General features: G+C 41.5%; 1 protein-coding gene across 4 annotated transcripts in view; it reads right to left on the bottom strand.

The window, feature by feature from the left end:
- Nucleotides 1-73: 73 nt before the first annotated feature.
- Nucleotides 74-23,241, bottom strand: part of PCSK5 (proprotein convertase subtilisin/kexin type 5) — a 519,845-nt gene continuing 496,677 nt past the window's right edge. For all 4 annotated transcript variants that reach the window (XM_070794669.1, XM_070794670.1, XM_019966083.2 and 1 more), the window contains 4 exons: nt 22,747-22,964; nt 12,600-12,700; nt 8,834-9,020; nt 74-3,564 (listed from right to left, as the gene is read on the bottom strand). In XM_070794669.1, the coding sequence (XP_070650770.1) occupies nt 3,164-3,564; nt 8,834-9,020; nt 12,600-12,700; nt 22,747-22,964 (907 nt within the window). In that variant the 3' untranslated portion in view covers nt 74-3,163. The remainder of the gene's footprint in view (nt 3,565-8,833; nt 9,021-12,599; nt 12,701-22,746; nt 22,965-23,241) is intronic.

Below are 23,241 nucleotides of genomic sequence, written 5' to 3'. Positions count from 1 at the left end.
ACTCCCTGAGTCCACCCAAACCCACGTCCATTGAGTTGGTGATGCTATCCAGCCATCTCATCCTCTGTCGTCCCCTTCTCCTCCTGCCGTCAATCTTTCCCAGCATCAGGGTCTTTTCAAATGAGTCAGCTCTTCGCATCAGGTGGCCAAAGTATTGGAGTTTCAGCTTCAACATCAGTCCTTCCAATGTACATCCAGGACTGATCTCCTCAGAGGTAATTCATTAATCAGCTAGCTGCTATAGCATTATCTGGTTTTGATTTCATTTTAAATTTTAAAATTACTTTCCATGAACTAGAACTTTCCAAGCTCTTGCCCAGTTTCTTGGTGTATTTCCAGTCTATGAGGATTCTCAGTATTTCCAAGTTATTAGCAAACAGAAAACCAAAAGGTGACTTTGTTTTACAACTACATATTTATGTCTTTAGATAGTTGTTAGTGGAATATTCAGAAGAAATCTGAGAATAATATGGCCTAACTGTGAACAAAGAAGGAAAGATGTCAAAGTACCCATGTACAGTTTGAGCCTTATTTTTCGGATCACATGGAGTAATGACACAATTTTTCTTAGTTTTCAAGGTCATCTTGACCTCATTTAATGCTTAATTGTGTATCCTAAAGACAGAATTTTCTTGGGAAACGATTTCCAGGCTACACAAAGAAATGTCAGACTCAGTTTATCAGAGTTTTGAATTATCAGGGAAGATGCACAACACAATATAAACAAAATCACATTTCCATAGGCTACACTCCAATTACACAACAAGAGATGAAGAATTCTTCCATTGATAAAATGGCTGGTGTGTGCATGCTCAGTCACTCAGTCGTGTCTGACTCTTTGCAACCCCACTGACTATAGTCCACCAGGTTCCTCTGTCCATGAGATTTCCTGGACAAGAATACTGGAGTGGATTGCCATTTCATTCTCCATGATGAGATGGCTATCTTATATGTATTTCTATTTGTTTCTAAGATTTGCAAAAGGATCTATAAAGGGTTCAAATAGGTTTTCAGGGGGTGATTTTAAATGATCAAAATTTTTTGGAGCGTATCATATGTGTCTGTGATATACATGGTCTCTTAGGAATTTCTGTCAACAAATTACAGTCTCTTGACCAAATCTGGCCCATTACCTGTTTCTGTATTGCCTTGAGGCAAGAATGGTTTTTCACATTTTTAAGTGATTGAGGAAAAAAATCAAAAGAAGAATACTATTTTATGATATGTGAAAATTATCTTAAACCCAAATTTCAGTGCCCATAAATACAGTTTTCTTGGTGCACAGCCCACCCATTTGTTGTGGGTTGGCTGCACGCATGCCACAATGGCAGAGCTGATAGTTGCACAAAGATCCTAGAGTATTTAGGATCTGGCTCTTTTCGGAGAAAGTTTGCCAATCTTTGTTTTAAGAGCTTTCCCTTAAAGAAACACAGAGGCCTTCAGTAAACCGAAGACTTCTTTACAAAGATTTCCTGTGTCAGTGATATGTTTTTTTAAAAAAAGAAAATGTACACATTCAGCAAAGATAATAGCATTGCCATATCATAAAGTAAGATAGGCCTTTATTAGATTTAGGAGGCTTCTTTTTCTACTTCGTGTCAGTGTAGCATAATTTTTAGGAACACACTTTAGAGTCATCCTTTTTTTATTAAATCTTGATAAGCTTTCTGTGACCTTGGGCTATTTAACTTTTCATAAGCTTTGGCTTTCCTATTTAAAAAAAGAGTAATAATGGTACCAACCTCAAGAAGTTACAGTGATATTAAACGGGGTGAGTTTTTAAAAGGAATTATCTAGCTCAGTACCTAGCGCATAGTGTGAAATACATTTTGTGTGTGTGTGTGATTGTCCTCATTATCTGAAAATATCTCTTTCTGGTGGTTCACTCCCAAGACTGCCTATCACTTCTGTTTTGACAAGGAAATCCATAAAACCCTGCTTACTTAATTTCACTTAGTAGGAGCTCTTCCCTCTATTGCCTGCAGAAAAACTGTCCTGTGTGCACAAATCCAAGAGTGTACTGGACAGGAGGATGGAAAAAGGGATGCCTAGGATGTCTAGAAACAGAAATCATAGACATGAAGAGTGTTGGAAGGCTGAGCCGCAGCTGGATTAAGCTGGTGAGCAGGATGTTGGAAATTTCCATGTTAGACTCCATCCTAACTTTTTCTGCGAAGAGCCCACAGTTCTGTGATGGGCTGTTCATAAAAGCTCTTTAATTTAGTAACTAAAGCCTTTTTTTAAAAAGAGTATTTCAAGTTTTTGTCATTTTATCCCATTTTATGTTAGGTTAACATTACCAATTTTCTTTCATTACTTGATGTTTTAGCTGATGTTTCTAACCAGAAACACCCTTAGAAAAATCATGAGAGTGTAAGACTGACATTCTCAGAAACAGTGATGTCTTTCCTCCTGGGCTTGCTGCCACCAATCTCCTGCCTGAGCTTGCTCTAGAATCATCATGACTATGGACTACTGCAGAGGAACCAGGGCGTGGAGGACACATGCTTCTTGGCAATGAAGCAACTCTCATGTCTTTCCTCCTGTCTATAAATAGATCCTGATCAGCCTCAGCAGAGGTGGCCTCTATTACTCAGGGGTGAGCTGGAATAATTGGTATAAATGGCATGAGGAGGAGAACTTTCTTTAGTGGTCCCTTAAGGAACAAATCTCTGCCCAAGAGAACTAAAAGGGGAGGAAAATCCCCGAAGACAAACAGTTCTTTTGTCTCCTCATCCCCCCAAATCAATTACAGAAATATCAGAAATCGAAAAGGTAGCAAATATCTCTACAATGCAGCTGAGAAACAGAATTTCTATAGGTCTATTTCTTTTTTTTTAATCACATGAAACAGTTTGCACAAAAATTTCACTTTTTTTTTTTTAAACTTCCTATGTTTTGTGTCTTGAGATATTGTTTTGAGAACAATTACTCTGAATTTTATCCTTGTCCCTCAGTCATGGTTGAATAATTATGGTTAATTGAGTTTAACTATCCAAAAGAAGAACAAAATATTTCAGCATCCTCATATACTCTAGCTGGACTCTTGGTTAAGAAGACAAGCACCCTCACGTCAGCCTGGTATGTTGGGATAAAATCCAACTTTGTAATGCTCACATGCATGCCCATGAGTGCAATGTGGTGGGGTGGGCATGGCCTCTGTTTACTGGTAGGAGTAGCTCTCATCATCGTATTCCAGGTCATCTTCATTGTCATCATCCAACAGCCCATATTTAAATTTCCGGTAGACAGTGCCATCTTGGCCCATGTAGACAATGTCATCATCATCATCCTCATCATAGTCCCGGTCTCTGTACTCAATCACTTGATCCTCTTCAAAGCTCTCACGATGGCTGCTCTTATAGGAGGAGTAAGACACGCTAGGTTCAGCCAGCTTTGCATAGCCAGCTTTTCCTGTTGACTTGGCTCTGCTCCGAGATTTCCTCCAGACAATCACAGCTGCCCCAAGCAGAAGCACCAGCATAATGGAGGAAGTGATCAACAGGGCTGTCTTGGAACGCTCACCTGCAGGCTCCACCTTACTTGCTCGAAGGATACACTCATCTGTTGGAAGATGATCCCAAAGGAAGAGGACAGAGGGGAAGGGTGGAAGAGAAGAAATGGAATGGAGAAAATTAGTTTCTGAAGTAAAGGGTTTCACCTTTATCTTTTGAATCTAAAATAGTAGAACCACTGTCTTTGATTTCCTTAGAGAGCATATCCCTCTACAGAATTGCTGTGTGTACTCCAGGAGAGTTTCAGCCTATCCCAGATGATACCAACAAACTCTTCTAGGGTGAAAGTCAGTCTGAGGACCAAAGGGAGTCCCCCGTCATACCCATACCTCATGGATCACTTATCAAGTGTCCAACGTTACCAAATTGATTCTTCTGTTTCCTTCTTGAGAGAAATATTCCATTTTGGACCAGGTTTCAGTTATTGTTAAATGCTCTATTTCTGTTTCAACTTTAGCTTTTTCTAAGACTGAGTCTTTTCCCCAGCTTTAAATCAGGTTTACATTTAAACCTGATTCAACAGGATTGTCCCATCATTCAAAGACAGGAACAGATTCTTTATAAAACCATTGACTTATTGCTGTGTGGAGCCATAGAAATCACAGGTCATTCTGTTACTTGATAATTGAGGAAACTGAGACCCACAGAGACAAAGTGAATTATCACATCATTAGAGCTTAGAAGTTGTTTGTGGAGTGATCAGAATTCAAACCCAGGAATCCTTACTTCAGGCTACTGTCTGGAGACAGTAGGGCAAAACACCGGCAATGTGTTTTGTTGTTGTTGTTTTACTTTCTGACATCCTGTGGACCTTATCTGGCAGGAAGAAAACTACCATCTTTAAATTCTTTTTTTCCCTCATCTTTAAATTCTGACTGCCAAATTGAGAGATAGATTTCTTCTATCATAACTAAGATTTCCGAAGCTGAGAGCTCTGCCTCTCTCTCATTCATCATCCTTGGTTTTGATGACTTAATTGAGAACATGGAGCAACCAAAACAGTTTCATAACTCAGTGATGAACTTATTTTCACTCATTTATTCAAGTGGTATGATGTACCTAATATTTTTTTCTATTCTTTAACCCACCAAATGGGAGTGTGAGAGTATGAAAGAACTAGAGAGAAAAACTAGCAGGCTTTACTGGATGTACAAGTTGAAATACAACAGTTCATTTTCCATAAATATTTTTTGAACCAAATAGTTCTGCCCTCAGGATGTTTTATGAGATTCTAGGTACATTATGTACACTAGCTTAATGAATACAATACTGTGGCAGTTATTTTAGGGTCAATTACTTTTGCTTAATATATATTAGCCAATTAGGTGTGACTCATCACCACTCTGTGCTTCTTTCCTTCTCTTTTTGTTAGTGATAAGCAAGTTTTTAAATTTTATTTTATCCTAACTTTCATCCTTGTGGGATTTTGCCCATCAAACAGAATTTCATCTCCTACAGTAATGATACTATCATGACCACTTTTGTCATTAATATACTAGAACAGAATTTTTCCCCTGGAGGAAATATTAAAGCATTAGAGGGAAGGATAAGCAATAAGCAATAAGGACTGCAATCTGTGTGTGGTGTGTGCATGCTAAGTCGTGTTTCGCTTTGTGACCTTATGGATCATAGCCTGCCAGGCTCCTGTGTCCATGGCATTCTCCAGGCAAGAATCCTGGAGTGGGTTACCATGCCCTCCTCCAGGGGATCTTCTGGCCTAGGGATTAAGCCCATGTCTCTTGTGTCTCCTGCATTGGCAAGCAGATTCTTTACCACTGGAGCCACCTGGGAAGCCCTCTGTATGTGGTACTTTGTGATAAATGCTGTCTGAGACAGGAGACTCAATAAAAGACCTTGTGAGGTTCTTTCAATTAATAGGGCATCATATGCAATCCTGTCTTACTATCCTCCAGTCTTAGGTCTGGAGAGTTGGGTCAGCCTCTGTGATATGGGTTCTTCTTTGAAGGAGCAGAGTGTCTCAGTAAAGAATGAGCAGGTAATCAAGAGTATTTAGTCTTTTGAGTATTTAATCTTTAAGAGCTACAGAAAGCCCAGGAAAGCTGAATAAGTAGTTCTTAGTTGTAAAAGGCTTGCTGAAACTCTACATCCAACATGCACACACTTCTGGTTTCATTTAAAGCCATCAATGTAATGAGAGTTATTATTCTTAGCTGACACAGCATGAATATTAGGCAATCAGACCCTGAAGGTGGATGCGTGTGAATAGCTGGGGAAACCAGCTGCTCTGGGAGGCAGGATTGCTGAAAGGAGGAAATAATTAGTTTTTGGAAAGAGGATATTTAGAAGTAAGTGAAAAGGTTGATAAAAAATAAAATAGAAAAGGCTAGTAGTGTTTTGGGGTCTGGGATTTACTTTTTAAATAAATGGACAGACTCCCATAAATATGATGTCTCTTTTTTTTGGTCAAGCCATGATGTAGCTGAACCCCAAAGAAATGATATGCTTTTGCACTATAGAATGTTTTTAGAATTTATATTTTTCTTTTTAGAAGAATGGAACTGGAGGAATCAGCCTGCCTGACTTCAGGCTATATTGTAAAGCTACAGTCATCAAGACAGTATGGTACTGGCACAAAGACAGAAATATAGATCAATGGAACAAAATAGAAAACCCAGAGATAAATCCATGTACCTATGGACACCTTATCTTTGACAAAGGAGGCTAGAATATACAATGGAGAAAAGACAATCTCTTTAATAAGTGGTGCTGGGAAAACTGGTCAACCACTTGTAAAATAATGAAACTAGAACACTTTCTAACACCATACACAAAAATAAACTTAAAATGGATTAAAGATCTAAACGTAACACCAGAAACTATAAAACTCCTAGAGGAGAACATAGGCAAAACACTCTCCGACATACATCACAGCAGGATCCTCTATGACCTACCTCCCAGAGTAATGGAAATAAAAGCAAAAATAAACAAATGGGACCTAATTAAACTTAAAACCTTTTGCACAACGAAGGAAAGTATAAGCAAAGTGAAAAGACAGCCTTCAGAATGGGAGAAAATAATAGCAAACGAAGTAACTGACAAAGAATTAATCTCAAAAATATACAAGCAACTCCTGCAGCTTAATTCCAGAAAAATAAATGACCCAATCAAACAATGGGCCAAAGAACTAAACAGACATTTTGTCAAAGATGACATACAGATGGATAACAAACATATGAAAAGATGCTCAACATCACTCATTATCAGAGAAATGCAAATCAAAACTACAATGAGGTATCATCTCACGCTGGTCAGAATGGCTGCTATCCAAAAGTCTACAAACAATAAATGCTGGAGAGGGTGTGGAGGAAAGGGGACCATCTTACACTGTTGGAAATGCAAACTAGTACAGCCACTATGGAGAACAGTGTAGAGATTCCTTAAAAAACTGGAAATAGAACTGCCATACGACCCAGCAATCCCACTGCTGGGCATATACACCAAGGAAACCAGAACTGAAAGAGACACATGTACCCTAATGTTCATCGCAGCACTGTTTACAATAGCCAGGCCATGGAAGCAACCTAGATATCCATCGGCAGACGAATGGATAAGAAAGCTGTGGTACATATACACAATGGAGTATTACTCAGCCATTAAAAAGAATAAATTTGAATCAGTTCTAATGAGGTGGATGAAACTGGAGCCTATTATACAAAGTGAAGTAAGCCAGAAGGAAAAACACCAACAGAGTACACTAACGCATATATATGGAATTTAGAAAGATGGTAATGATAACCCTATATGCAAGACAGCAAAAGAGACACAGATGTATAGAACAGTCTTTTGGACTCTGTAGGAGAAGGCGAGGGTGGGATGATCTGAGAGAATAGCATTGCAACATGTATATTATCATATGTGAAACAGATCGCCAGTCCAGGTTTGATGCATGAGACAGGGTGCTCAGGGTTGGTACACTGGGATGACCCAGAGGGATGGGATGGGGAGGGAGGTTGGGGGGTGGTTCAGGATGGGGAACACATGTAAACCCATGGCTGATTCATGTCAATGTATGGCAAAAACCACTGCAATATTGTAAAGTAATTAGCCTCCAATTAAAATAAATAAATAAGAATTTATATTTTTCTTTTTAGATGATATCACTCCATTTTGGGCCTTTCTAAGCTTGTAGCCAATGATAACCAAGTATGTGTACAAGTAGGGTTGGGTGGGGAGACAGTTGGGGGGTTGGAATTGGTAAATTGGGTTTTGTAAGAAAGCTTTCAATAAAAATTCATTTATAAAATGTCTTAAGTCTCTAATGGGAGCCCTGGATTTGAACTGACTTCCACAGAATGATTTTTCAACAGAATCAAGATAATATTGGCATCAGTTTCTGTGACAGATGATTCTTTTCCTTTTTTCCTAAGAAAGGAAAAACCAAAAAAAAGGAATAAAGTTTATAAATTTATAAAGATGAAACTTTAGACCAGCTTGAGTTTGAATCTGGGAGGCAGCACAGGAATGGAGATAATGCTGGCTTTGAGTCCAAATGATCCATATTCTAATTTCACATGAGCCTCTTAACATTGGTATGGAGTCCTCTGCCCACGGAATTCTCCAGGCAAGAATACTTGAGTGGGCTGCCATTCCCTCCTTCAGGGGGATCTTCTCAACCCAGGGATCAAACCGAGATCTCCTTCATTGCAGACATATTCTTTACCGTCGGAGCCACCAGGGAAACACTTGGGCACACTAATCAAACCCTTTGAACCCAAGTCTTCTCATCAGTAAAATGGGATTGATAATATCTACTTAAATAGTGGACAGAAAGTTCCAAATATACTAGACATATAGTAAGCGTTCAATAAAAAGGTAGCTTTATCTTATAATAAACCATACCAGAAAAATATGAAAGACTATATATTATATATATGTATCTTCCCCCATGGCTCAGTGGTAAAGAATCTGCCTGCAATGCAGGAGACATAGGTTCAATCCCTGGGTCAGAATGATCTCCTGGAGGAGGGCATGGTAACCTGTTCTAGTATTCTTGCCTGGAAAATCCCATGGACAGAGGAGTCTGGTGGGCTACAGTCCACGCAAAGAGTTGGACACGACTGAAGCAACTGAGGATGCAGACACGCATATATATAACTGAATCACTTTGCTGTACACCAGAAACTAACATTATAAATCAACTATACTTCAATTAAAAAATACACTTAAAAAGTCATTAGGAAAAAAGGTAGCTCTATTGATCCTCTGAAACGTCCCATCCCTCTCTCCCTCATGCTCCTGTGAGCATCCTGAAGACATGTCCTTCCTCTGGTTCTGCAAAACTCTTCCCCTCCCCTCACCTTCGGTGTCATGGCAGTCACAGCACTCCTGGGCATCGGTGGGATCAGAGGCACTGCAGCAACGCAGGCAGCGGCTGTCGTCCATGTGCAGCACCAGGTTGGCAGGACACACGGTACAGTTCCTGGTGCCAGGTCCCTTGCATTCTATGCAGCTCTCGTGGCACTTTTCACAGTTAAATTTCTCCCCCTGTTAAGAACAATCAGATTCATTTTAAATGTGGAGAAATTAACAAGGCACAGAGAGTTCCCAGATGGGGGTTCCCTCTTCTCTGGATAAAGGAAGGAAGCAGGTTGGGGATAGCAGAAAGGTGATTTGTTCTGGGTCCATTTTAACTCCTCTGGGTGAAAACAGAACCAGCTGTCTGCACTCGGTGGAGCCAGTGTTGAGCTTCTCCTCTGAGATCTGCTGGTAATAATAGTGAGAGAACAAGCTTCTAGAATAGCTCAGGTCCCTGACCGCCATGTGCTGTACCTGGTCAGGGACAAGTTTTGTTTGGTCCATACTCAACTGGATTTCATGGTTTAAAAAAATTTGAACTCATTGCCTACATTTCAAAATTGGGATATTTCACACATAAGTCAGTTCTGAGTTTCTCTTTCAAAACTATCAGACTTATCAACACTGGATTCATCACTCCCATATCATGGAGTTGAGTGGCAGTGGCCCCTTTTTATGCTCTCCTATTGGATACAATCCTCACAATGTGCTCTGATGTCACCAACACATAGATGAAATGTCATATTCTGCTTATGGTCAAGTTTGCAGGTTTTTTTTTTTTTTGACCCAGTATTCTTCACTCATTTACATGATCTGCCCTGCATCTGTGGCTATTAAGATTCTTGTGTGCCTCTGCCCTCAGTTCAGTTCAGCCACTCAGTCGTGTCCGACTCTTTGTGACCCCATGAACCGCAGCATGCCAGGCCTCCCTGTCCATCACCAACTCCTGGAGTCCACCCAAACCCATGTCCATTGAGTCGGTGATGCCATCCCACCATCTCATCCTCTGTCGTCCCCTTCTCCTCCTGCCTTCAGTCTTTCCCAGCATCAGAGTGTTTTCCAATGAGTCACATCGGGTGGCCAAAGTATGGGAGTTTCAGCTTCAACATCAGTCCTTCCAATGAACACCCAGGACTCATCTCCTTTAGGATGGACTGGTTGGATCTTCTTGCAGTCCAAGGGACTTGCAAGAGTCTTCTCCAACACCACAGTTCAAAAGCATCAATTCTTCTGCATCCAGCTTTCTTTATAGTCCAACTCTCACATCCATACATGACCACTGGAAAAAACATAGCCTTGACTAGACAGACCTTTGTTGGCAAAGTAATGTCTCTGCTTTTTAATATGCTGTCTAGGCTGGTCATAACTTTCCTTCCAAGGAGTAAGCGTCTTTTCATTTCATGGTTGCAATCACTATCTGCAGTGATTTTGGAGCCCAGAAAAATAAAGTCTGACACTGTTTCCACTGTTTCCCCATCTATTTCCCATGAAATGATGGGACCAGATGCCATGATCTTCGTTTTCTGAATGTTGAGCTTTAAGCCAACTTTTTCACTCTCCTCTTTCACTTTCATCAAGAGGCTTTTGAGTTCCTCTTCACTTTGCCATAAGGGTGGTGTCATCTGCATATCTGAGGTTATTGATATTTCTCCTGGCAATCTTGATTCCAGCTTGTGCTTGATCCAGCCCAGCGTTTCTCATGATGTACTCTGCATATAAGTTAAATAAGCAGGGTGACAATATACAGCCTTGATGTACTCCTTTTCTTATTTGGAACCACTCTGTTGTTCCATGTCCAGTTCTAACTGTTGCTTCCTGACCTGCATATAGGTTTCTCAAGAGGCAGATCAGATGGTCTGGTATTCCCATCTCTTTCAGAATTTTCCACAGTTTATTGTGATCCAGACAGTCAAAGGCTTTGGCATAGTCAATAAAGCAGAAATAGTTGTTTTTCTGGAACTCTCTTGCTTTTTCGATGATCCAGCAGATGTTGGCAATTTGATCTCTGGTTCCTCTGACTTTTCTAAAACCAGCTTGAACATCTGGAAGTTCACGGCTCATGTATTGCTGAAGCCTGGCTTGGAGAATTTTAAGCATTACTTAGCTAGTGTGTGAGATGAGTGCAATTGTGCAGTAGTTTGAGCATTTTTTGGCATTGCCTTTCTTTGGGATTGGAATGAAAACTGACCTTTTCCAGTCCTGTGGCCACTGCTGAGTTTTCCAAATTTGCTGGCATATTGAGTGCAGCACTTTCACAGCATCATCTTTTAGGATTTGAAATAGCTCAACTGAAATTCCATCACCTCCGCTAGCTTTGTTTGTAGTGATGTTTCCTAAGGCCCACTTGATTTCACACTTCAGGATGTCAGGCTCTAGGTGAGTGATCACACCATCGTGATTATCTGGGTCATGAAGATCTTTTTTGTACAGTTCTTCTCTGTATTCTTGCCATCTCTTCTTAATATCTTCTGCTTCTGTTAGGTCCCTACCATTTCTGTCCTTTATTGAGCCCATCTTTGCATAAAATGTTCCCTTGGTATCTCTAATTTTCTTGAAGAGATCCCTAGTCTTTCCCATTCTATTGTTTTCTCTGCATTGATTGCTGAGGAAGGCTTATCTCTCCTTGCTATTCTTTGGAACTCTGCATTCAAATGGGTATATCTTTCCTTTTCTCCTTTGCTTTTCGCTTCCCTTTTTTTCCACAGCCTCTACCCTAGGATAATATAAATTGTGACTGTTTAGCTAACACAGTGAAATATCAGTGGAAAGATTCTTGAGAGATTAGATAAAGTGATTTCCCTCCCAATAGGCTGCTTCGTTTCACTGGTGCTGAAAATGTGGACGAGGGAACATAACTTCTTATTTCACTTCTGCACTTTGGAAGGCAGAAAAAGAAGGAATGGAAATTGCCACTGTTTGGCAAGTTCCAGGTGTTGATAATATGCTTTCTCAGCTGAGATTTCATCAAATCCTGGATTAGGAGTCAGAACCCCTGGGTTTAATCCCAACTTTGTTTTTTACTAGTTGTATAATCTTTATCAGTGTACTGTATTTAACCTCTGAGATTCTCAGTTTCTCCCAAGTGTACTCAGGGCTCTTATCCGAATTTAAAGAGAGTGGCATATGTGAATATGCTGGGTCATGTGAGTTTTACCATTTACTTAATTTCTAAAGTTTGGAAACACAATTATGAAGTTAGTGAACTCAGGTATACCTATGGCTGATTCATGTTGAGGTTGACAGAAGACAGCAAAATTCTGTAAAGCAATTATTCTTCAGTAAAAAAAAAAAAAAAAAAAGCCTCGGAATCCATGGTTCCTAGGCTAGCAAGTGAAACATCTCTCTCTCGATAGTCTGTGAAGGGAGGAGGTGAAGGACGAACATGGGTTGTGTAGTTCTAACATTCTTCAGATGTTTCAGGTTAGTCAGCAGAGGGGGAAAAGAGAAGACAATTCTTATTTCTGGCATAATATTCCTGTGTAGACCTGAAACTTCTAGGGTTGTGAGCAATATATTGTTGTCCTCATTAAATAACTTCCCATTATTTCTCTCAGGTCTTTTCAGCTCCTTTGATTGGAATTAAGGCTACAGATGGGTAGTACCATTATTCCACAATGCAATGGTAGAAGATTTACAAATATTAAACCTGAGCTATAGTGTGTGTAGCAATTTTATGATTTGTTTGGACTTTGCCCAGAATGACAAGCAGAAACTAGCTCACGTCCCTCTGCAGCAACGGTTGAAGGCACACCACACCCAGCTCTGTACCTCTCCCACTCTGTACTCCCCCACAAGACAGTCCGAGGTACAGAGTCCTCCCGCCAGGTGGTAACTCCACACACAGGATAAGCAGTTCAATGCTCCTTTTCCTGAAAAAAAAAAAAAAAGATTCCAAGTTATGAGACTGACCTTAGATTTTACCCTCTGTCTTGGATCTGAAACAGGAGCAAGGAACATGTCAAATAACTTGAAGTAGAAAGGTGAATTGATTGAGGATATGGAAAAACAAATTCTATGAGATATCAAGTAAAGACCTAAAAATTATCCAGTTAGTCTAATCAACATAAACTCTCAGTTTGGAAAATTATGGGTTAGTAGATGACAGATATTTTATTACAGCAAAAGGAAAGATTTTCAGAGAATGACAAATCATGTAGAAAGTTTGTAATAATTTTTTATCATTCTGCTTATTGTTTAACTAGTAGAGAGGATGAGAATGATTTGGAGGGCTCCAAAACTTTATGAGTAAATCACGAATGGGCAGTTCCTAATTAAGATACAACACCAGACTTGCAATTTAAAATGCTAGGGCTAAAAGAATTTAGCAGATCATTTTGTCCAGTAGTTCTTAATTTTGAACATTGTCATGATAGGTTCCTTTGAAATTCTCTAGAAAGCAGTCAACTCTCTTCTCATAAATTTGACATCCTATTGATTTAATTTTTAAATAAATGTAAACTAATGCCCAGACACGTGAATTCATCACTCAAGGTTACATGGAGAATGGTTGAGCCAAGGGTTAGACCAGGTTTGTTGACGGACAGTGCAGTGCTCTTTGATCATACTACTTGCCTTCACACGTGAACCAAGTAGAGGAAGTCTGCTGCCTGTGGAGGTAATACACTTCTCTCCTAATTCAGAGACCGAAAGAATGACTAACCCAAGCATTTCTTTCTATGTAATTAGCAAGGGATAACTTCTGGAGAGAGTTTGGGAACAGGAGAGCTGAGCTTTAGTTCACTGTGTTAGAAAGAGAAGCAGGAGCAGGGAGATAGATGAGGCATGGAATGTGCCTGATACCATGAGCTGGAACATGATCTATAGATCTTTCCATTAGAAAAATATTGTAAAGGGTGGTTAGTTGAACTTGAAGTAGAACCTTGAGTCCTCATCTTAAATTCACTATGGATTTCAATCTACTTTTCATATCCGATCTATGAACTATCATTTATAATGTTTCTATGAAAAAATGAATTCTGACTTCTGAACAACAGCTCAGATAATAAATCTTTATTACCAAACTTCTTAGATTGGGGGCTGCCTATAATGATAGAAATTCAAAGCCATTCTATTTCTATATTCCCTCCAGCTTCACACAGAATTTCCTACATGTTCCGAACACAACTGTGGTCTCTGATGAAAGAATCAATCTTCTCCTACCTCTTTCCTTCCCCCTCGCCAGTTTTCTAAAATACATCTTCAGTGTTTTACTCCAATTTTAAAATACAAAACTGTGGGGTTTTTTCCTTTATGAAGAGAAATTAAAGGTAGGAGAAATTAACAGAGGGGGGGAAAGGGTGTAAAAGGTTAGATTACAAAATTTGGGTTGTAAGTTTGCTTACATTTACCCAGGAGGCCAGGAGAAATTTGGTTTGGATTCTGGGAAATTCCCAAAGGTACTACCTGTCACTTCTGGGTGACAAGCCAGGACTCCATTTACATCGCCTACACTGATTTGTTACAAAATCTGCATACTTAGGGTACTCTGTGTCTTTTGCAAAAGGTAGTTTGTTAATTTCCAGAATGTTTTCTATTTTTTTTTTTTTTTTTCAAGTTTAACACCTTTCATTTATCATTGCTTTGAAGGATCTGTAGGAAACTTGGGACCTATAAAGACAGCTTTGGTATTTCCCTAAAATTCAGAACAGCTCACCATCTGCTCTCCCTTGGACTGACCCCCATGGGATGAATTCAATAATGCAGAGCCACCCCAGGGTCTGTCTGTGGTGTCATTCCACACTGGAAGAGAGAGGCAGCTTGAGAGAGTTTGGAAGCTTTGGTTAACCAGCCTAGATTTTTATTTAAAACAATTTTGTGTGGAGGATAAATACAAAGTGAAATGCATGAAGGCAAGGAAAGAGCTAATTATAAAGAAACCTGGTGCATAAAAGATACATACTGGTCCTTAGTAGGTTGTCCTTCCCCAATGCCTTTAGTTCTTTTAAGTATTTTGTAACAGCCTAATATTATTGGGCAGTCAAATGTGAATGAAACACAATCTACTTGGTAAGTTACTTATTTAGGGTGGGAAATTTTCCCTGGACCCTTTATGCACCCTCATTTCTTAGTATGACAGCTAATACTTTAAGAAGGAAAGAATTCATCCTTTGTTTTTTCACCCAGTTTACAACCCAGGAGAAAACTTGTCCCCAAATTTTTTAATCTCTATATTGCAAAATCAGAAGGCAGCACAAAGATTCATTAACCAGCAAAGGATGTGTGTGGTAGGTGAAGAAAGGATGGCAGAAGAAATGAACATCAAAGATAGAAGGCATTGACCAGGAATACTCGGGGTTCATGTCAAATACAGGAGGGGAGGCACAAACACTCAGGGTGGCTTTACGATTCACCCAGCTATGCCCTGTCATCCCTGGAATACAATCTTAGGGAGGTTGTGTTGATGAACTTTATCTTTAAGACTTTACTATTATTATTCATTTAGAGCAGTTTTAGGTTTACAACAAAATCTTTGACAGAGAGGTACAAGGATTTCCTGTATACCTCCTGCCTTCACACATGCATAGCCTTCCCCATTAACATAACTCACCAGAATTGAATTTTTTTTTTAAACAAAGATAAACCTTCTTTGACATATTATAATCACCCTAAGTCTGTAGTTTATGTTGGGGTTCCCTCTTTGTGTTGAATATTCTATGGGTTTGAACAAGGGTATAATTACATGTATCCATCATTTTAGTATCATACAGAATATTTTCACTACCCTAAAAATCCTCGCAAGGAGATCCAACCAGTCCATTCTAAAGGAGATCAGCCCTGGGTGTTCTTTGGAAGGAATGATGCTAAAGCTGAAACTCCAGTACTGTGGCCACCTCATGCAAAGAGTTGACTCATTGGAAAAGACTCTGATGCTGGGAGGGATTAGGGGCAGGAGGAGAAGGGGACGACAGAGGATGAGATGGCTGGATGGCATCACCGACTCGATGGACGTGAGTCTCAGTGAACTCCGGGAGTTGGTGATGGACAGGGAGGCCTGGCGTGTTGCGATTCATGGGGTCGCCAAGAGTCGGACATGGCTGAGCTTTGACTAAAGTGAACTGAACTGAACTGAAAAATCCTCTGTGCTCTGCCTATTCATCTCTCCCTATCCCACACCCCCTGCCCCCCCAACCCCCTCGAAACCACACCATTTCCACAATGTCACATAGTTGAAGTCATACAGTAGGAAGCTTTTTCAGAGCTGCCTCTTTCATTAATAGGTATTTAAGTTTCCTCTGTATCTTTTTATGGCTTGATAGCTCATCTCTCTTTAATACTGGCTAGTATTCCATTATCTGAAGGTATTGGTGAATTTTTGAGCCTGGGAATGCTCCCAACCATCATCATTAATTCACTCAGGAAATCCCAAATCCAAGTAAAAAAATTTATAGTTTTTTCAAACTGTGCTGACATCACTAAAAATTTTTCCAATCCCTACAAAATTCTTAAAAAGCTGGTGCTGCCCTGTTTTGATTGACTGATGTTAAGAGACATTAACTTACCTAATGATGGTTGCCTGATCCTGATTAGAAACTATTAACAAATGTTTCTCCTCCCCCAAGTAGCACTGCACTGAACTAGGGAGTTAGGACTTGTGTTTTTATATGTAGGAAATTAAAATACAGTATTTTATCTGGCAATCCTAGATGGAATGAAAGCCCCTCGAATCTAGTAACAGTGGCATCAGAGGTACTACCTTCAACTTTCCAAAAAACCTCATAGAAGGTCAATATTTACTATCACAGGGCCAATGACAATGCAAAGTTCCCACTACTCTCCCACTTCACCCCTAATTCACTGTAATCTCTTGTTTGTTATCTGATCCTGATTAAAAGTTCTGAGCAGCAATTATACATGCCTCTGAAATGGAAAAAAAAAAGAACACAAATTAATGATTATTCAAATGCAGTTTGTTTGGAAGGTAATTCTTTGAAAGATTAAAATCAATTGTAGATGAGTGAATGGGTACCACTGTATGCTATGGATTTATGGAGCTGCCTCAAGAACTGCCTGGAAGTGCTTGGGAGGGGACAAATGGGGCATCAGATGGGGCTCTGATATCCTGTTCTGCTTCAATCTGAGCAGCAGCAGCAGCCCTGATTATTTACATAATAGGATTCAGCCAAAGGTTTCATCTGAAGAAGATGGCCTGCTGCTAAAATACAATCTGCAACCGCTGTTCTAAATTAGAAATGAGCTGTCCAATATGGTAGCTCCTAGCCATACAGTTGGAGAAGGAAATGGCAACCCACTCCAGTATTCTTGCCTGGAGATTCCCAGGGACAGAGGAGCCTGGTGGGCTGCCATCCATGGGGTCTCACAGAGTCGGACACAACTGAAGTGACTTAGCAGCAGCAGCAGTCATACAGTGACTATTGAACACTTGTAATGTAGCTACTCCAATTTGAGTTGTGCGTAAATGTAAAATAAACATCAGATTTTGAGACTCAGTACAAAAAAAGAAAGTATAATCTAAATAATTTTCATATTGACAATATGTTAAATATTTTTATATGTTGGTTAATATATTATTAATTTTATTTGTTCATTTTTAAGAATGTGACTATGAAAAAAACTAAGATATATCTGCCTTAGATTATCTTTCTATTGATCAGAGGTGACACACTATGCTGTGAGATACATAAAAGAAATTCTAGGACTACTATGAAAAGCACATGACCACTCCTAGGATAGTTGAGGTTGTCCACTAGCCTATAAGCACTTTCTAGCTATGAATAACAGAGAAGGCGATGGCACCCCACTCCAGTACTCTTGCCTGGAAAATCCCATGGACGGCGGAGCCTGGTCGGCTGCAGTCCATGGGGTCGCTAAGGGTCGGACTCGACTGAGCGACTTCCCTTTCACTTTTCACTTTCACGCACTGGAGAAGGAAATGGCAACCCACTCCAGTATTCTTGCCTGGAGAATCCTAGGGACAGGGGAGGCTGGTGGGCTTCCGTCTATGGGGTCGCACAGAGTCGGACACGACTGAAGCGACTTAGCAGCAGCAGCTATGAGTAATGTAATGTTTATGTTACTTAGAGTTAATTTAAAACAATACAAAAACTGTATTGAGCCCTCTCACCAAGTTTTCCCCCACTTCGTGTTAAGACAATTGAGGGGTGGGGGGTGGAGTGTTACGTTGGCAACCAACGAAGGAGGAGAAAGGTCGTGGCTGGGAGTTTCAAAAAAACCCCACAGGTTACATCTTAGCTTAGCTGGAAGAGGTGGTCCCACGCTGGAGATGGAGATCGTGCGCCACGCGGGGCAGTACCTTGGCCTGGCTCAGCCGCCCCGCAATTAGCATTATGGGCTGCAGATTCCTCCTGACCTGCTGTGGTTTCCTTTCTCTGTGTGTGTTTTTTTTGTTTTTTTCCTCGCAGCATTTTGCTCCTTTACTTGCAGCTTCTAGAAAGATTCTGATGGAATTCCCAGCCCTTCTGCTTTAGTTCCCTCATGTGGAAGCTTCTCTGCTTTCTCTCCAATTCCTCTCGTTCTCTAGTTTTTCCTGTTTTCCTTTGCTCTGCTCCTCCTGTGCCTCTGCCTCTCTGGTGCTCTTCTGCTGTCTGCTGTTTCAGCTGCAGAAACTTCTGCCGCTTGAGGAACCAGTTCTTAATTGAGGCATCACTCAGGTGTTTGGTCTAATCAAAAGAAACCTGGAGGCCGCAAACCAGGGCTTTGTAAGCCTCGCCTGTGTACGTGAGCGTCACCCCGCGCAAGGCGCCGGCGGCTTGGAAGAAGATCCGTCGTGCTGGACCTCAAAGGTCCAGTGTCCCCCAGATTGAATGTGCGGAAGTTCGGGTCGGGCATCTCCTCCTAGCCTGGGTCACCTGTCGTGTTTCCTCAGACTTAGACTCCTCGAGCAGAACCTCCTCGCCCAGCTTCTCCGAGCCGTACTCCTTCAGGAGGAGCCGTTTTCTGGGCTGCCCTCGCTGCCACGTGAATCGTGTTCAGCCTCTCGCGGCAGCGTTTCATTCACTCCTTCCATCACAGGTGAAGGAGTCCCAGTCATGGCGGGTGGTGAAATCCATTTTGAACTCAGCAGTGCTCACCTTAAGGACGTCGGCGAAGCTGCTGAGCTGAATGGTCTTGCCCTGGAGGCAGGTGAGGAAAGAACTGACTATTCTTGTCTCCACCTCACCCTTGAAGTGGAGGAGGCACGTGGTGCTCTTGGAAAGCCGGTGCATGCGCCATGCCCTCTAGCTTTTCCATCACTTCCCCGTTGGAGATGGACTTCTTGCCTGCCTTAGCTGCGGGGGGCGGGCACGCTGATGGTCATGATGGATTGAGGTAGAGATTGTACAGAGCGCAGAGCTCCACTGCGTTAGGTGTGTTGAGGACTGCGGTCAGTTTAGTTCAGTCGCTCAGTCGTGTCCGACTCTTTGCGACCCCATGAATTGCAGCACTCCAGGCCTCCCTGTCCATCACCAACTCCCGGAGTTCACTCAAAACTCATGTCCATCGAATCGGTGATGCCATCCAGCCATCTCATCCTCTGTCGTCCCCTTTTCCTCCTCCCAGCATCAGTCTTTTCCAATGAGTCAACTCTTCCCATCAGGTGGCCAAAGTATTGGAGTTTCAGCTTTAGCATCATTCCTTCCAAAGAACACCCAGGACTGATCTCCTTTAGAATGGACTGGTTGGATTTCCTTGCAGTCCAAGGGACTCTCAAGAGTCTTCTCCGACACCACAGTTCAAAAGCATCAATTCCTTGGTGCTCAGCTTTCTTCACAGTCCAACTTTCACATCCATACATGACCACTGGAAAAACCATAGCCTTGACTAAACTGACATTTGTAGCTGCTACCATAACCTGGGCCTTGAGCAGGTGTGGGGCTCTGCCTGTTAACCAGACCTCTGCTGCCCTGGCTTGAGGTCCCCACCATCGCCTGCAGGAGCCCTTGAAGTAACCCACTGCCACTGCCACCCGTTCCCGTGACCATGCCAAGTGCTAGAGAAGCTAAGGTAAGCAAGACACATTACTGTGTGCATTTGAGGATCTCAGTCTAGAGGAAGAGAGACAAAAAAGTAAGCAAGCAATTATAAAATATGCCCTTTTGACCGCAGGGAACCTGTTTTTCCTGTTCACAGTTGTATTGGCATTATCTGGGTCATAGTGCTCGATAAGTGTTGCATAAATAAAAAGGTGAATGATTGTAGTGTACTTATCAAACACAGATAAGTGGAGACAGGTTACAGGAGGCTTTCTAGAGACAATGCTGACTCTAACAGGTGGAAAAGAGGTAGCCAGACAAAACAGGCTGGAGAAGTACCCCAGAAGGAGAAACAGCATGGTTGGCTCAGGTTTACAGTAAATAATCGTGCTTGGATAAGAGGATGGTTGGAGAAGGCAATGGCACCCCACTCCAGTACTCTTGCCTGGAAAATCCCATGGATGGAGGAGCCTGGTGGGCTGCAGTCCATGGGGTCACTAAGAGTCAGACACGACTGAGCAACTTCACTTTCACTTTTCACTTTCATGCATTGGATAAGGAAATGGCAACCCACTCCTGTGTTTTTGCCTGGAGAATCCCAGGGACGGGGGACCCTGGTAGGCTGCAGTCCATGGGGTTGCACAGAGTCGGACACGACTGAAGTGACTTAGCAGCAGCAGCAAGAGGATGGTGGTGGAGGAGGAGGAGGGATAAGAGGTGACTATGAGCAGAGTCTCATTATGAAGAACTTCCTATGCAAAGCTACTAAGATTCTACCCTGAAATCAATGGAGAGTCTTATTAGCAGAGAGACGTCCTTACACTATCAGTCAGGTAGAATAAGTCTGAGAGCCTAACAGAGGACTGGTTGGTTACAGAGTGCCTGACATTTTTTGATTTGCAAAAAGACATTAGAATTTATTTGTTTTCTATTCATTCATCCATTTGGAAAACACTTAATGAAAACTTACTATGTATGATACTCTAGACTAGAAATAGGGGCTACAAAATGAATGTGGTCCAGTCCTTGCTTTGAGGGTCTTACAATTAGTAAGAGAGACGGACATGTTTAATTGAAATGTAATGTAAAAACAGCTGTGACTGTAAAATTAGGAAGAAGAAAGATTTCTGGGAAGATTAAGTAAAGCTTCAAGAGAAGATGACATTCAACCTGGGTCTTTAACTTGAGAGTTAATAGTGTTGTTCTCCAGGAGGAAGAAATGCACAGGTAAAAGTCATGGAGGCATGAAAGTGATGATCTATTTGGTGGCTGCTGAGTGGTTCTGGGTGGTTCCAGGTTCAAGGTATATGGAAGGAGAGTTGAGACTATAAACTAAGAGGACTGACTGAGGAAAGAATTCAGTTACTTTTTAAAGATAGATAACATTTATTTAAAGTATCAGGAAAAAGAGTGAGTGTGTAGATTGGAGAGATAGCTATCAGTCAGTCAGTTCAGTTGCTCCTGCTACTGCTAAGTTGCTTCAGTCGTGTCCGACTCTGTGCGACCCCATAGACAGCAGCCCACCAGGCTCCCCCGTCCCTGGGATTCTCCAGGCAAGAACACTGGAGTGGGTTGCCATTTCCTTCTCCAATGCATGAAAGTGGAAAGTGAAAGTGAAGCTGCTCAGTCGTGTCCGACTCTTTGCGACCCCATGAATTGCAGCATGCCAGGCCTCCCTGTCCATCACCATCTCCCAGAGTTCGCTTATCCTCACGTCCATCGAGTCAGTGATGCCATCCAGCCATCTCATCCTCTGTCGTCCCCTTCTCCTCCTGCCCCCAATTCCTCCCAGCATCAGAGTCTTTTCCAATGAGTCAACTCTTCGCATGAGGTGGCCAAAGTATTGGAGTTTCAGCTTTAGCATCATTCCTTCCAAAGAGATCCCAGGGCTGATCTCCTTCAGAATGGACTGGTTGCTATACCATGTTTATAAACATGATGACTCCAGATTGTAAAGATGGATTTCAGTGCAATGCATTAATATCCAAGGGATTCTTTAAATGATATGTGACTGATTATAAAATTTATATAGAAAAAGAGCAAGTTATAGCCAAGATGATTGGAATGTATCCTATCAGCTATCAATATTAATCTAATATATTTTAAGAATAAAAACATCGTAGGAGGTATTTCTTTCTTAAATGTTGAGAGGAATTCACCATAATATTGTGTGTCAGACTATGGAGAAAAATGAGCGAAGTTGAATTTTAGAAAGATTACTCTGGGATTACTTATTGTGCAGGATGACCTGGGTATGGAGTAGCAAGACCAGAGTTGGGGTGGTGTGCCAACTATTTCAGAAAATTATCTAAGATGCTAAGAATAAAGAATCAGGATAGTAGGAATTGAGAAAGAAATCTGAGCAGAGAAATGTTTAGTGGGGAGAATAAATAGGCCTTGAAGTTTACCACTGTTGGAGGGTGTGTGAGTGTACAGGAGGCAAATGAAAGATAACTTCAAGATATCAGACCTGGGCAATTTGTTGGACAGTGGATCCATTAACAGAAGGAGTGAATATCAGCGGAAACCCAGATTGTATTTACTCTGGGACATGTTGATTTTAAGAATCTCTGAGACAGACAAGTAGGTCTCTGGAGAATAAGATGGAGCTTGGAACAATTTTAGGCCAACATAATTGTTGAAATAACGAAATTAATTCTGCCTGGCAGATTCCAAGTTAGTCAGGCAGAGAAGGAAGGCAGTAGGTGGAAAACACTTGCTGTAGGGGATGATGTCTGTATCTGGGCCTTGAAGGATGGGAGGATCTGATGAGGCAGCAGTGTGGTGCAGGAGCAGTTAGGGGTAGAGGGCTAATGCACAGAAGCTGAAAGAGAGCATCGGGTGCTGATCTTAGAGAGGGTCGGCTATGAGGTTGGCAAGCAAGAGGAACCTCCAAAGGTGATGGAAGGAGAGAAGGAAAAAGCAGAAAGAAAAACTTTGCATTTTTCCATTCACATGTGCAACATGATTAGATGGGTCCTCACCTTTGCATTTATCACAGGTCGGGTGGCATCTCTCACAGGTCTGGGTGCTTGGCTCCATGTAGTAATGCTCTGGACAGGTGCGATGGCACTGTCCTTTGGAGCGGAGCAGAAAGAAGAATGGATCGCAGGACAGGCAGTCTGTGGGCTGCGGGCCCTGGCAGGCCTTGCAGCTCCTGTGGCACCTCTTGCACTGTCCTGTGGAGTTTTCTGCATAATATCTGAACCAAGGAGAGAAGCAAAGGATCAGTACTAAGCTTGCTCAGAGGTTGGGTGTGGTGGGAAAAATCATGGTTACAAACTGAGTGCTTTTAGAATCTACTTATTAGATTCATTACCAATTATACTAATATATCTCTTGAGTCTCATTTTCTTATCCATAAATTGAACATTACAATCCCTCCCTGATATCTGTGGGGATTACGTTAGATGACACACGTGGAAGGACCTAGCACAGATCACACCAAGTTGTCGTTCAGTTGCTCAGTCAAGTCCGAC

This window comes from Bos indicus, chromosome 8 (assembly GCF_029378745.1).
Source record: "Bos indicus isolate NIAB-ARS_2022 breed Sahiwal x Tharparkar chromosome 8, NIAB-ARS_B.indTharparkar_mat_pri_1.0, whole genome shotgun sequence".
Lineage (NCBI taxonomy): Eukaryota > Metazoa > Chordata > Mammalia > Artiodactyla > Bovidae > Bos > Bos indicus.
The sequence above is the reverse complement of the archived record's forward strand: the minus strand, read 5'-3'. Positions and strand labels throughout refer to the sequence as shown.